This window comes from Sceloporus undulatus, chromosome 1 (assembly GCF_019175285.1).
Source record: "Sceloporus undulatus isolate JIND9_A2432 ecotype Alabama chromosome 1, SceUnd_v1.1, whole genome shotgun sequence".
Classification (NCBI taxonomy): Eukaryota; Metazoa; Chordata; class Lepidosauria; order Squamata; family Phrynosomatidae; genus Sceloporus; species Sceloporus undulatus.
This window is the reverse complement of record NC_056522.1, coordinates 166,182,931-166,199,317: the sequence shown is the minus strand read 5'-3', so window position 1 is coordinate 166,199,317 and position 16,387 is coordinate 166,182,931. Positions and strand designations below refer to the sequence as shown.

The 16,387-nt window shown below is 37.8% G+C and overlaps 1 protein-coding gene across 5 annotated transcripts in view; it reads right to left on the bottom strand.

The window, feature by feature from the left end:
* Positions 1-16,387, bottom strand: part of HDAC4 (histone deacetylase 4) — a 120,546-nt gene that overhangs the window by 23,147 nt on the left and 81,012 nt on the right. For all 5 annotated transcript variants that reach the window (XM_042446199.1, XM_042446209.1, XM_042446227.1 and 2 more), the window contains 6 exons: positions 14,972-15,105; positions 10,220-10,340; positions 6,354-6,400; positions 4,349-4,456; positions 1,901-1,956; positions 437-524 (listed from right to left, as the gene is read on the bottom strand). In XM_042446199.1, coding sequence (XP_042302133.1) covers positions 437-524; positions 1,901-1,956; positions 4,349-4,456; positions 6,354-6,400; positions 10,220-10,340; positions 14,972-15,105 — 554 coding nt within the window. The remainder of the gene's footprint in view (positions 1-436; positions 525-1,900; positions 1,957-4,348; positions 4,457-6,353; positions 6,401-10,219; positions 10,341-14,971; positions 15,106-16,387) is intronic.

The window sequence follows — 16,387 nt, the reverse complement described above, 5'->3', positions numbered from 1 at the left end:
GCAGTCCTCATGGGGCTGGAAGGGCACCACCTCAAACCCCACTCCACGCCCTCCCAGCTTCACAGGGTTGGGAGGGCACCCCCACTCCCATTATCCTCTACACCACCTCACACCCACCAAGACCCTCCAAATCCAGACCACCTCCTCACCAATGCCCCCTGAGTCCTCTGAGGAATATGCCAACCAGTGCTTGGAGGGCACCCTCCCAATGTCCTCTGCATTCGACAGTCTGAACTTAGTAACAAACTAAGAAGTGATAGCCAGTGTGGTTTGCTAATGCTTTAATCGGTCCTCCCGAAAGCAACCAGCTCAGATACTTTGAAAAGCTGAGTGAACTGCTTTAATTCATTTCCTGAGATGTCAGTCAATAAAATTTTGCATTTTGTATCCATGCTGGAGGAGAAATGGACATGTCTAATTCTGTTCTTTTACTCACCCAGTCCACTATAAGTATTTTGTTCACATTCAATCTCTGCTGGAGAAGCTTGGCTGAAATCGCTACCGAGTTAAAATAACAAAAGCCCCTGAAAGATAATAGAATATGTTAGATATAAATGCTTCTTTTAGGATCTTTCTGAGCTAGTCTTGGCTAGTATATAAATTGACCCAGGATTTTAGGGTCCAATTGTTGGGCAGAAATTTTTTGACTTATAGTCAAGTATATATAGTACCTTTCCAGTAGATGCCCAGTTGGTTCCTGCAATAATATCATTCTTGCATCAAGTAAATTTCTGCTTTTTACTAAACCTTTTGGGGTTTAGCTGATTTCATCCAAACTTGCATATGTGCATGGCTTTAAATTACCTTAACTGTTTTAATTTGTTTTAAATTGTCTTGTTTTGATTAGTTTAATATACTCTTTAAATCAATATTTACTGTTCTAAATTTAAACTCTTTACCTTTTTACAATTTCCCAAACTAAGATTCTTGCATATAGAACAGGATATAAATATTTTCATATACATTTCTCCGTGGTTTGTTACATTCTCCAAATATCTGCACAAGCAAGACAATTCTGCCTTTTCCTTCAGGCCTTCTGATAAGCACAGAGGATACAGTTTCCTCTCATTTATAGTGCAGAGATATTGTAGTGACTTCTACTTTTCCAAACTGCCTCACCGAAGATGGGAGCACTCATCTCTATGAACAGGCATGCAGAATTCTGTATTCCTGATTATACACTTGTAGGGTCTGCCATGTTTAGAAAATTTAATAAATGAAATGCCAAGAAGCCATACTGAAGAACAGACATAAAGTAATATTTTGGCAGTACATCCACACTGCAAAAATCTTCTGAAGCCACAATTAATGATGAGTAATCCCCAGTAAAGGATGAATACCTCAGTCATGCTATCTGTCTATCTATCTATCTATGAGCCACATTGGGTCCCACTCTGGGAGAAAGGCAGCATATGAAATTATATTGCGTTATATTATAATTTTACATGCCATCATAATATAGTATAGTATAGTAAAATATAATAAAGTTTCAGGAATGAAGTGTGCCAAACATATAGATATTATATGTGAGGTATTACAAAGTGTACCTTTAAAAAACAACAACATTCATATATCAATTGAAATTAGCAAATCAAGGAAGAAGTAGGCAAAAACATGAATGCTGTTTCTTGAGAGAAAACTTACTGAACATGTTATTTCGTCTCCTAATCTAAAACCTACTCCATTATCTGCTTGTAATGTTTTAAAATGTTAGTGAAATGATAATATAAAGACACATTCATTTAAGCACTGATTATATAATCCACCCCTCACTACCTCAGATGATGTGGTGTTGGTGCTACAGCATCCAACAGCAGGCCATGGTTCAGACGTTCATATCCTCCAACCAGGGGTATGAACAAATAAAGTGAATACAATCAAAGCAGAAACACATACTCACATGGGTGTACTTTCTTCTGCATGGTGACCAGGAGGTCGAACGACAGCAAATCCATTCTATTAAAATGAAACAAAAACAGTGTGGGAAATTAGGTGCAAAGTCCACATTTATTTCAAAGAGGTTCAGTAACTGTAGTAGAGTTGTTAAATAGTTTCAGATATATATTGGTTCTTTTGTTCGTAAAAAATAACTTGGTTGGCAGTAGGATGGGTAGAGGGAAATGTAACTCCTACATCTTTTGAAATGAATGCAGATTTATGTCTAGATAGCAAACGGAGGATTCCTGACAACTCTTCTAAAAACAAACACATTTTGGAATGCTAATGGAATCTGTAATTTGTCCAGTAAAGAATACACTTTTATCCTAATTTAGATAATAACAACTATTTTAATGGTTTGATAATAGCCATTCCAGCATGAGAAATGGATGTATGTTCAGATTTAATTAGATATTTAGTAGTTGTGCTGGGATGTTATTTTTGCATTTGTACTCTGGCAAGTTGCAGGTTTGTTTGTTTGCTTTTTATTTCAACCCAAGCTATCCTTTCAGGGTTAAAAAGTCCCTTTTTTAGTGCCAATATACTTTTCAAATCTCACAGTTTGCAAAATGAATAATGCACACTTACAATATACTATCCTCTGCAAAATTTGATAAAGCTACTCTTTTGCTCCTGCAGTAGCTTCAAAATACCAACATTTACTTCATGAATCAAAAGTATAGCAAGAATTAGATATAAAAATATTACTGCATATATCAGAAATCATATCAGCCATCACAAATAACATATGCAAAATGTAGCACAAATACAGACTATACATGTGTAGCAGAGAAACAAAATGTCACTAGCTATGGAACAGCATATTACTAGAATAAATCAATACTGAATAATAAACCAGATACATTTGTCATTATATTTAAGTCTCAGATCAAATTGAGAATGAGAGGTTGATACTGTGAACAGTCATTCTAGGGAGGTTGAAGAAGCAATCCACCCCCACCCAGGGCAATTAGAGAGAGAGAGAGAGAGAGAGAGAGAGAGAGAGACGCTGCCCACACAGCCTTCCACCACTTTATTTATGTCCCACATTTTTCCCAAGCTAGCACTCATGGTGGCTTACAAAACAGAGAAAATTAAAATACATCCAGCAAAAGCAACACAAAAAGTATGATTAGTAACAGTATTAAGCTATCAGTTATTTGTGAAATCAAAGGCTGACCAGTAATTCCCCCCCCCCCCCCCCCCCCCCGCGTCAGCATTGTATGCCGGCATGATAATTTTATTATTTTTATTGAACTGTTTTAATGCATTTTGTATGGTTTTTGCCTAATTGTATTGTTATTAGCTGTTGTTCACCGCCCTGATTTTCAGAAGGCCGGTATACAAATAAAATTTTATTATTATTATTATTATGATGATGATGATGATGATGATGATGATGATGATGATGATGATGGTTGGCATCCATAGTTTTTGTGGGTTTTTCTGATGATGTGGCTGTGTTCTAGAAGAATTTATTCCTGACATTTTGCCTGCATCTGTGGCTGGCATCTTCAGAGAATGGTGGCATGGGGATGTGGAGTGTATATATACTGTGTGACCCTTGGCTGAGAGGAAGTGATTTACATGTTTCTCTGTGTGTTGGTCTGTTGGAGAATGGCAAGGCCTCAGGGTGGGAGGATATGCAAGGAGGATTTGTGTCTTTAATTAGTAATCCAGTATCTGCTGGAAAAACCCCTGACCCTGGGTGATGTTCACATGCATGTGCTAAGTCTTGATTTTGGTGTTTTTCAGGCCAACCTTTGTTTACTTTCAGGGTTTCTTCTGTCCAACTTCTGTTGGAGTTGTCCAGATGTTTGTTGAAGCCACTGAAATTCACAAACACCTGGACAACTTCAACAGGAAAGAAGAAGCCCTGAAAGTAAACAAAGTTTGGCTAGCAGTCCTGAAAAACACCAAAATCAAGACTCATCACATGCAAATGAACATTACCCTGGGTCAGGGGGTTTCCCAGCAGACAATGGGTCACTAATTAAATAGATACAAATCCTCCTTGCATATCTCCCACTCTGAGGCCTTGCCATTAACCAACAGATCAACATGCAGATTAACATGTAAATCACTTCCTCTTAACCAAGGGTCACACAGTATACCCCACTCACTTCCATGCCAGCATTCTCTGAAGATGCCAGCCACAGATGCAGGCAAAACATTCAAAATAAATTCTTCCAGAACACAGCTACATAGTTCAAAAAGCCCACAAAAAACTATCACTTTATTTTTTGTTTTAAACTAATTTAATTTCTGCGCCTTCTACATTTTATTATTTTAAAATTTAAAAGACAGTTAAAGTCCTGTTCTTTGCTGTTCTGTGTGACAGACTGCAACTGACTCAGGCATTCTCACATTTATAGAATGAAAAACAAATTATTACTGATATCATACTAACCTTCAGTTCTCCTGTAGCCACTTTAAAAACAAGCTCTATAACACAACCAACAGCAAGACGAGCAGCACTAAACGAATGTACTTCGTTCCAAATTGTATCACTGTCAACCTACATAAAACAGATTCATAAATACAATATAACCACAGTTTTGGATTCTAAAATATTAATTTAGTATGTACTGAATTTTAAAACAAGAATGTTACAGTAGTCCCTTCCCTTACCCAGGGGATCCGTTCTGGACCCCCCCCCCCCGCCGCCGCATAAGGGAAAAAATGTGCATGCTTGAGCCCCATTGAAAACAATGGGGTGCATGCATGTGGTGTGGCACAGTGCGCGTGCCATTGCATAAGCTGAAAGTCGCATATGGCACAGGAACACTGTATTTTAATGTCATAATCCTCGTTGCATGATCATCGATATCTGGAGCTCTTTCATACTGCACAATATACCAGTACAATCCCATTTTAATCCCAATTGTTGTATCCTATGGAATCGTGGGTTGATAGCTGACCGGGGGGGGGGGGGGGGCTTTTAGATTCCTCATTGAGAATTCTCCTCTGGGACAACTGACCAAACTACAAATGCCAAGAGGTTTCCACAGGATTCAGCCACTAATCATTCAGTGTGAAAGGGCTCCTGGCTGACCAACTCTTACAAAGATATGGAGTATGCCCAACTATGATGGGTTTAAGTACTGGCATTCCCACTGTATTTTCTGCCTGCTTAATTTTAGTTATGTCCTTCATAACTCTAGTGGTTTCTTTCAAGTTGAAGATCACATTCTTACATAATGCTGCATCTTATTGGCCACAAACATTCTCGAGAAGAGACTGAGAGCAAGGCACAACAAACTACAACTGGCCCCTTTCCCAGGAACACCTGGCCAACAAGTCTTTTCTTGAAAATATTTTTCCTCTTGAAAAGGATTTATATAGTCCTCCTTATCCATATCCATGGATTCTTGATTTGTATCCATATCCATGGTATCCATATTCATGGATACAGCCCTCCAGTTCCATGGATTCTGTATCAACACATTCAACCATTCACAGCTTGAAAATATCCCCAATAATTTCAAAAAGCAAACATTGATTCTGCCATTTGATATAAGGCATTTATATATGCCATTTTACTATGCCATTGTACATAATGGGACTTGAGCATCCACAGATTTTGGTATCCAAAGTGGAAGGGGTCCTGGAACTAAACCCAGCGAAAACCAAGAGCCCACTGCACAACTGGCCATAACAAACCAGGGTGGGATTTTCGTGACTTTCCAGGCCTTTCTAAAATAAATAAATATATAAAATGATTGGCCAAACTCATACCATATATGATTTCACTTGTTTTTACTAAATGGAATGTAACTGGATTGTACTTTGTTGTGTAATATTGCATCTATATTGTACATTATGATGGGCGGTGCTTCCTCCCATTAAACAATTGGCTGTATTTTCTTTTCCTGGTATGCATAAGAGTCTTGAAATATATATTTAAAATTTAAAAGCTGTATGTTTTTAATGGAAAATTCAGTGTAGTAAATTTGTGTTTCTAAAAACTAGGGTTAATTTACTTTGTAATGCTTATGTTTCTACTAATCTTAAATTGCTGAGAGCTAAACAATATTACAAAATAGAATGTTGCTGTCAAGCGCTGTCCATAAGCCTCAAAGAACGGGAGAATCATGCAAAATCATTACCTATATATATAGTATCACATGGCATGAAAGAACTTCTTGTGAAAATAAGAAGCCTGAATGGAAAGGCAAAACCTCCAAAACTGAGTAATCTCACAACTGAAAATACTATTATAATCTATATTATTTATTTACTGAAAATGTACTCAATTACTGTGCACAGGACCTTTCCCAGTGTGTTTATATCTGATTCACCTAGCAGTTCTGTGGTGCAAATGTCTTTTATATTACTGAAGTCGATTTTAACCAAACATATGAAGCTCTATTAAATTACCTGGTAGAGACACAAGAAGAAGAAAAAAAACTTACTCCAACACCACCACAAGGAAGCCTGACGAACACTGACGTCAAAGAGCCTAGGGGTGTTAAGAGAGAATAGAACACTGTTCAAAATCCACAGTCCATGGCTTTGGGACAAATTTTATAGCATTTTAAAATTCTGCAATGAAAAATGTTTCAACAACATATAGTGAGCTGCATGATGTTAACTACAGTACTACATATATTAACTTGCTCTTCTTTGCCTTTGACTCAACAACACCCTTTGTTTTCTGTACACCACCAGGAATCATGTTCCACAGTATCAACATCATCAGTACTCATGAAGTCGTGCCAGTAATTTGTACTGTTTGGGAATATTTCAGTTAAAGCCTCTGATATTGAAGCTCTTTTTTTATAAAAAAAAAATAAATGTATACTCATCTACACCCCCCTTTTCTTCATCTAACTAGTTGGAAGGTTTTTTTTAAGTAGCACTGGCATTGAGGGGGTGATGACAGAAGACTAGAGAAATACAGAATGTCAGTATCAGTATACTGCAAAGGTGTTTGCAGTAAATAATGCAACCAAGCATGAGCTGGGAAAGAGCAGCATTTTACTCTGGCTCATTCTAATGTAGCCATGTGTGCTAGCCTGCATTAGGCAAGCCTAACAGCAGTTGCCTTCAGAATCTGTCACAGAGTGAGAACTCCCAAACAGGGAGACAAAGGGACAGCAGATAAACATGCCTCACCATCTATTCCCAGCATGTTAAAAAAAACAACACCACAGATCTAGAAGTTCAGCAATCAAAATTTAAATCATATTCAAAATGGAGGGCAATGAAAGAAAAGGTCATTCCTTGATAGCCTTTGGAAGAAGCCTTCAAGTGGTCCCTATAAAGTTTTTGTTCACTTATGCAAGGCTCATCTAACCTGGTTGTTTCATTTCACATGTGTATATTGCTAGTTTTGAATAAAAATGTTACTCTAATATATTAAGCTGTTTTTTTTCTTTTGTAGTGTAGGGACCTATTTCTGATCTTTCATGTTATTTCTGCCTCTGGTACCAAATTTTCTGTTAAAGAAGAAATGTCCAGGAACACATCTGCTTCATATACCTGTACAATGCAAGACATGAGCTCCTGTATGTGTTTATTTAAATAGGGCAGTATTGGATAAGCTGCTCTGGAATGGTTATAAAAATATTGCCTGGTGTATATACATTTTATTGTATTGTCATACAACTCCTATTAGTCCCAGCCAGCATGGCCAATGGTTTGGAAGGGAGGCTGCAATCTAAAACAACTGTTGTCTAGAGGGTACCTACCATACTGGGGAAGGCTAGAGTATTATTTTTTAAAAATCACAAATATTAGAATATCCAAATTGGTAACTTGATCTATTAGTGAATATTAATTTAACACCACCACAACAGCTGGAAAAACAACAGTGCTTCAGCTGCATGGATTTCCAATCATGCAGAAGCAAGTCTACACCAGGTTTTATACCTGGTGTGAAATTCAGGCTGAGACTCAAGGTGTTCACCACCTCACTGCCATGGATGCTACTAGTGGTCACTGGCAACTCCACACTGCCGACTGGTTCTCTATCTGCTTTAGAACAGTATTATTGCTGTTGTGTGCCTTCAAGTTGTTTCAAACTTACAGTAATTGTAAGGCTACACCACATTAACTCTTAGAACAGTATATTACTAACTGATCCATTATGACAAATATGTGTGTGGGGTGGGGGTGGGGAAATAAGAGTACATATATGGGGGAAACTATTTTCCTGTAAGGGGAAAAATACAGAAGTTCTTCTTACAAACTATTAATGCTTTCCAAGAAAATAATCACCATTAGCATATTACCTGCTTGCTTTGTTCTTTAACTGTGATTAGGCATGATGTTAAAATACATGGCATTTAACAGAGAACAGGTAAAAAAGTGGTAAATTACACCATTATTATTTGATACTGTACGAATCTTGTAACTTAACTCTATAAGCACTTTTACATTTTCTAGAGCATTCAGGAAAACATGTTAAAATTTTCCCAAATCTAATCCAATACACCACACTTCCTATTACCAACTAATTGTCCAATGTCAGCCTATTGTTACCAAATGCCCTACATCCCTTATTAATATAATAGTGCTTTCTGGCATAGCATAAAAAGGCTAAATTTACCAGGCAAATAAGTTACCACATTAAAAAAGAAAAAGAAATGAGATCATGAAAAGAAAACCAACTGTTCCTAAAACAATTGGCCCGGTATTAATTATATTTCATTCTTGTAAAAAAAAAATAATGATAAATTCCTCAGCCCTATGCAGTGGAGCTTACTTATATGTTTTATGTACACTCAAGCTTGTCTCATTCAGATTTTTAAAAGGAAAAAAACCCAGCTTTGGCATGTTTGGAAAATGGCAACTGTAACAGTAACAGGTTACTTTGGAACTGTAACTGTAACAAATTAAGCTTTTTTAAAAATAATTAAGCTTACACAGAACTGGCATTATAAGCTTTTCCAATACCATATTCAAGGTCCTACCAGCTTTGAAACATGCAATTTCAAATATTATGAAATCAAATTTCTAGTGCAATATAAGTACTTTCTGTATGATATTTTCTACCTTCCCAGATGTTCCAAGATTATTAAAATTATGCACATTTTGCAGTGCCTGCTTGTGTGAGGTGGCATATTTCAGCATAATATGAGGTGGTGGGGTGGGAGGCACACTCACAATGCAGCTCCCGGTGTGCACCCAAGAACTGGGGAAACCTTCCACAGCTGGTTTTCCTGAAACTGAGTTTTAAAACAAGTTTTATTTCCTGCAATAGATGAAATACTGCCAAGTCCAAACTCCATTCCCCTGGCAATACATTTGGCCCTTCCCTTATGCCGGGGATCGGTCCTGGACCCTGCATGTAAGGGAAAAAACACGTACGCTCAAGTTCCATTAGAAGTAATGGGGCTTGTGCCTGCGGGGAGCCGTGGGGCACGCACTCCATTACTTCATCCAGGGTGCGTCAGCATTTTTTCCGGAGCGGCTTCCAGCATATGCATATAATGTGGGCACAATGTATTTTGTTCTTGATGAGAAAATATGCAATCAGGTTCATACTGCCCTTTAGACAGACTGACTATGAAGGCTTCAGAAGTCTCTCAGCCCAAAGCACATATTCCTGCATGTAAGCTGGCATACAAACATTTAACCCAACTGTAAAGTCAATTCCTCCTACAAGCCATTCAGAGAAAGGAATATTTAATGGCAACTGCTAGTGGAACATTTCACCTGTCCCTCACTATATAGAATATCTGAACAGCAACCTGGGAAGCTGCCTTACACAGAGATAGACTGGTATTATTGGCACTGACTGGCAGATTCTTTCCAGGATTTCAAGAAAGAATTTTTCCAGGCCTACCTGACGATAATAGAGATTGAACATGAGTTCTTCTGCATGTGAAACCTGTGATCTACCATTAAGCTATAGCCTTTCTCCAATGGTTAAGGATTTATTAATCCATGCTGAGAATAAATTATGTCATTACTTATAGCTATATATACACTTTTTATCCAGAGGTGACTTAGAAATGAAGGAGGAACCCACACAGATAGAACAGCTAAAACGTAAGCAACCTGCACACATAAAAGAGCTTTTCAAAACAGACGTTTTGTACATCAGTTTTGTGTGTGCAAACCTTTTCCTGAAAAAAAACATCAGGAAACATGCTGCTATTGTAGCTTCTATAGACTGAACTGCCCATGAAATATGCAGAATGTTGGACTTGAACCCAAATCAAAAAGTGTAGTTCATTATTTGAGTATTGCTTATTTATCCATATAAGTTAAAGATCCCTAATATGCAACTGTGTTGACTGATGTTAAGAAAGCATTACATTCCCTGCTGTACCTAAGAGTTTCTTGCTGTCCAATTTCTGTCTGTTCAGAGGATTGGTGCCATAAAGTAGTGTGTGGGCTTCTGAATGAACAGTCTGTAGCTCTTCTAGAGTTGCTTTTCTTCCACGTATACACTGCCAGAGAAAGGAAAACAATGAAATTGCATTTACTCTAATTAAATGAAATCAGCAGCAATGGGGTGTGAATGTATTGCGACTGAGGTTGTATATAGTATTCTCTTCCAACTAATTGATCTCAGTTGAGTTGATAGGTATCCATGTTTTTAAATGAAGTTTTGAATATTTTTTTCTCAAATGAGATCATTTAATACCATGTGTAAAAATAAAATTTCTTCGATTTCAGATACTATTGCACTCTAGCAATAAAAAACCTAAAACAATAATTCTCTGCACCAATTCAATTGCTTCAATAGGACTGACTTGTGTCAGACGTATACAACAAAACTAGAAACAACAGAAAAATAAAGAAGTATTGCTTTGACTCAGTGCAGGTTTATAACCACTGTTTGTAAATCTACAGCCATCAGTTAAATAAAAATGTCTGTCTGACATATAATGTTACATAAGGCTCCAGAGAATGGATTTTCAGATGACTGAATAGGGGCTGCAGCCAGTAGGGACATGAAATCTCTGGTGCACACAGCTACAGTATTCACATGTCATGACAAATCGTAGGGTTATTTGCTGAAATCTAGCTTGATGAAATATGCAAAACTGTCTCCATTGACAAGCCACAGGTTCTTAACAGACCAGAAAACCACAATCTGGACTCATGATAAACACTGGCTTATGTAAACCATGGCTGACTGTGATGTTTGATCTGCAACTGTGGCTTGTCCCTGGCCTATTTCTCCAGATTCCCATCTTGAAACAGGAAATAATAAAAGAGCTGGGAATGAAATAAATCAGAACGGAAGATTACAAAGCACAGTTTGTTTGGTTTTCTATACCACAAAAAATCATTTCAGCAACAAACCATAATTAAGACAATGGCAATGTTTGACCACATAATAATATGTGAATGTGCTTCACTTATGAGTGTATGCATATAATGTGTAAGTACACCCAGTAAACTCTCTAGATTCTGCCTTGTGCAAAAAGAGGCAAGTGTGTAATATTTTTGCATGCAATAATGGTTTTATTTTGTATACTATTGCTTTCAGATTCATATAGAAAAGAGATCAATTGGCAATTAAGTTTAAAGAGAGTTTGAATTGCAGGTTGCTCTTGGATTTCCTGTCCAACATTTCCTAATTGGATGAATTAGTGAATTTTGTTCTCTTAAAATCATTTGTTACTGCTGTAATATATTGTGTTAATGTTGTTTGTTCTATACTATATTTGTCCTAGTCAACATACAAAATGCAAAGCTTAAAAACAGATCTGGATAATTCAGAAAGAAAGAATAAATCACACTCATACCTAGTGTACACACTTAATAAAATGAATGGATACAATAACGATGAGATAGAGGACACCCTTAAGAGTGAAGGTCCACCTAAAAATTCCATGTAAATTTATAGAAACCTGGCATGCTAGAAAAAAGAATTCCATCTCAGTCTTCTTCCTGCTGGGCTCATTTTACAAACAAGAATGAGAGGTTAATATTTACCCTGAATGGTCACTCTAGGAAGGCTAAATGAACAATTCATAACTTTTGGGATATTTCCTCAGGCTGGCTGATCAAGGTAGGGGACCAAAATCCCAAAATTCATTACACACACGCAGAGCCATGGGTGAGGATGGATTGTTCATTCAGCCTTCCTAGAATGATCGGTGCCAACCTCTCATTCTCAGGAGTGCTGAAGGATCAATCCACAACCACTGGGATATACCCAAGATGAACTCCTTATATACTCATCAAATTTGCAGATGACACCAAATTAGGAGGAATAGCTAATACTCCAGAGGACAGGATCAAAATTAAAAATGACCTGAATAGACTAGAAGGCTGGGCCAAAACTAACAAAATGAAATTCAACACGGAAAAATGTAAGGTATTGTACTTAGGGCGGAAAAATAAAATGTAGATATAGGATGGGGGACACCTGGCTGAACAAGACTACACGTGAAAGCGATCTGGGAGTCCAAGCACACCACAAGTTAAAGATGAGTCAACAGTGTGATGCAGCAGCTAAAAAGGCCAATGCAATTTTAGGCTGCATCAATAAAAGTATAATGTCTAGATCAAGGGAATTAATAGTGCCAATCTATTTTGCTCTGGTCAGGTCTCACCTGGAATATTGGCCTGTTACAGACTGTCAAAATAAAGCTGCTTCGGGTCTCTTTGGAGGTATGCTGTTCAAATGATGCATGCATCCTAAGAATCCGGAAGCTGCACCAAAGCTGCACTCCAGTGCTTAGGAATGGAGTGTGGCTTTGGCGCAACCTCCGGACTCTGCATCATTGAAATAGCATACCTCCAAAGAGACCCGAAGCAGCTTTATTTTGGCAGTCTGTAACAGGCCAGTGCCATTCTATTCTGCTCTGGTCAGGCCCCACCTGGAATATTGTGACCCATTCTGGGCACCACAATTCAAAATGGACATTGAGAAACTGGAGCGTGTCCAAAGGAGGGCGACTAAAATAGTGAAGGGTCTGGAAACTATGTCTGATGAGGAATGACTCAGAGAGCTGGGGATGTTTAGCCTGGAGAAGAGAAGGTTAAGTGGTGATATGATATGCTAAAATGCTTTTTATGTTGCACAGCGCATGAGGCAACATGTCGTCGTTTGGCACCAGATTTTCCACCTTCGTGACGGTAGTCAGCAGCTTGTGAGCTGGAGAAACACCTCTCCCTTTCTTAATGCTTTCATTGAGAGTTCCTGCATGGCAGGGGGTTGGACTGGATGGCCCTTGTGGTCTCTTTCAACTCTACGATTCTATGATAAGAAGGACTGCGTGTTTCTTTAACTACACTTTGTAAAATAGTTTGCCCAAAAGCTGTCTGTCCTGACTTAAATTTGTCCATTTTATAAAGCCTGATAAATATTGATGGTTCCTTCTATCCATCTGCTTTACACATTTCCATTTTTCTTTTTCTTTTCTGTACTCTTACCTTGCTCTGGACCTTCCAGACCTAAAGTGAGTAACACTTTTCTTAGCAATCTTTTGAAGCTGTCAGGATCAAATAACCTGCTCTTTGTTTTGATCCATAGAAGAATCCTCATCTGAGGCTTCTACATCACTGAAATCCAAATCTTCATCTCTTGACTCTACTTCTGGTACTTTCTCCTTCCGACTCTTTATCTGGAATTTCATTAATTTTGTCTAAATTATTTCTTATATTTAAGGTATCTGTAAGGGAGATATGCTTTAATTTCTCTGTGTATTTTCTTGGTTTCTCTGTAACCTTTTGATTAGGTTCTTAAGTCTGTTCTCTAAATGGGTGCTCTTCAGAAACTTCCTGCCCATCCTAATACATGTTCTATATTCATTAAGTATGCATTGTCATAATTTCTGAAATTCATTGTTGTAAATTTACACTGAGAAATCAATTTCATAAAATTAGTAATTTCATTCAAATTCACTGCAAGTGATATATTTGAATCATTGAAGGTATTTTGAACACTTCCCCTCCATTTCTGTATTAATTAATTCCTTAGCTATTTATTGCAAAGATAATGAGGTTGTTGCTGAACTGCATCACTGAACTCTGCTGGAACAGCATTGACCAAACTGTAAGCCTGTGCCTAAGGCTGAGCCTGGGACAACATCACAGGTAGGTAATTCCAAAACTTTGCCTGACTCTCAGCTGCACAGCTTGAGTTTAAAGAGCACATTTTTTTTCTCTGCCTTTCACTAAGCTTCACTAACTATGGTCTGGCTGTGGCTCAAAATGTGTTTTAAAACACAGACTTCTCTGAGTGGCTGAGAATTCCCTTAGATTATGCTCTTCCATTCTGACTAGAATCCTCAGGTTCAATATGACAACCAAGAGGGTCTGAGTTTAAATTGCCCAATTTCCTTTTCTCGCTCTGGGGAGACAATGCTGATAGGTCTTTTGCTTTCATTTTCTCTTTTTTAAATGTTTTAGCCTCCTCTGAGGTAATTATTTTTGCTCTTGCCACCATGACTTTACAACCCAAGTGCTGATGAGGGGATCTTCCCTCTGTATCATTCTCATCAGATACTAGGGAAAAAAATTCAGAACAGATTCGGATTCAACACCCAACTGAATTGTTGAACTATTTTTGTTTATAATATCCTGTTTTGTTGCTCACGTACTTGAGGCTAATTGAGAAGCTTTGGTATTGAACTCATCGTCCAGTAGCTTTTTTCCCTTCAATAGTGAGTGGGAAACATCCCTGTCCCCCTATTAATCTGCATTTTTTCCTCTTTTTCTTTAAGAGTTCCCCTGTCCTTTCTATATTTAATTTCCTCCAACCTAATGCCCAACTAGCTAGAGTCTAAATTTAATTTTATTGTTATAGAAAAACAGATTCTCGGCCACCTAGTAAGGCAGAAGAAAAACTGAAGGAGAGAGAGAGAAGCAGGCACAATGATTTAAACAGATTTGGAATTTCATTCCCCAACCTTGACCAGTTGACATTGCTCCTTCAGGCCCTCCTGAAAATGTCACTCCTTTTGTCCCATGTGGTCTGAACTGATTCAAGACCTCATGGATAACGTTTAGAAGTTTCTGCTACTACTTATCTCCCTGATCTACATATAAACCAATCCTCACCCTCTCCAAATTGGCAAGCCTTTTTGTTCTTCCTCCATTCTATTAGTACATCCATTACCTCACACTTGCTACGAAGGCCTGTTTCCTGAAGTCGCGACCAAATGCTTTGGATTCTTCCTGCATGTTCTGGATGACTGTTTGTATTTCCACAGGTACACTGGTGTTTCAGCATCAAGGTGTCATAAACAAGGCCTGCATCAGAAGATACAACAAATTTCAGGCTCCAGTCCTATAGTTATGTGGATATAAGCTTCACCAAAGACAGTGGGACTCACTTCTGCATAGAGATGTACAAAAATGTGTAACTGCACAATTGATGTGCAATACTGAAAGAAAAAACATTTTGAAGTAAACGTTAAATGTCATGTCCAAGTGAAACATGCATGACAACTCTCTCTCTCTCTCTCTCTCTCTCTCTCTCTCTCTCTGTGTGTGTGTGTGTGTGTGTATAAAGACTGCTGAAAGAGGGATAAATCGGTTCTAAAATTTTACAGGCAGTTGTATAATATTTATAATATATAATGTAATATTTTCTAATATAATATTACAACTGGCTATGCCTAACATGAAAGGCAAGGTGAATGGCCATTTAACACTGGTATTTCACTAGAAATTATGGCACTCTGTTTAAAGTAACCAAGAAGAACGAAGATGAAGAAATAATCACCAAAATGCAAGACAGATTAGGTCAAAAACAGAAATCTAAGTGTGACAAGGAAAATAAATTCCTAAAACACTGCTGCAGTAGACAAAAAGGAACTGAAGGCTTAAATGGAAAGTGAGTAGGTAGGTCGTTCAGAGAGTAGGGAGGGCCAAAACACATATGTAATAGCTCTAGGAGGTCCCGAAGTTGCACTGCACAGGCACAGAATAACCCATGTGTGTGATTTAAAGAGAGCCCAGGATTTCCTCTGCCCCATCTAGGTTTTGCCCCTTTTCACTCGCTGCCCCTCACTCCTGGAACCTTCTTCTCTCGCGAGCAAGGGCCATCACTTCTTTAACCAGCTTCAAAACAGAGCTGAAGACCATCCTGTTCAGAGAAGCGTTCCCAGACATTGCGTGATTGTCACTTGCTATCTGATGTTCTTTTTGTTGCCTGTTTTATTGAACCATTTCCTGTATTGCTATGTGTTTTATTTGTATTATCCTATCATTTCTTAGATTGTACGGCATAGGCAGGTTTACTCTTTTATATTTGTTGTTTTTATGTACAGGGCTGTGCAAATCTACAGCGCTATATAAATAATAATAATAATAATAATAATAATAATAATAATAATAATAATAATAATACTGCTTTCCTCTATTTCTACTCTGGCCACCTAGCCTTTGTCAATCATTCCAGATTCTGATTATGTTATATTCCTTTTGTGGAAAGGGAAGAAACTTTTCATGGCAACAACTACCAGTACAATTAGAAAAGTTAAAAAAAATGCAACAAACATGGACATACTGTAGGATAATTTTAATCCTG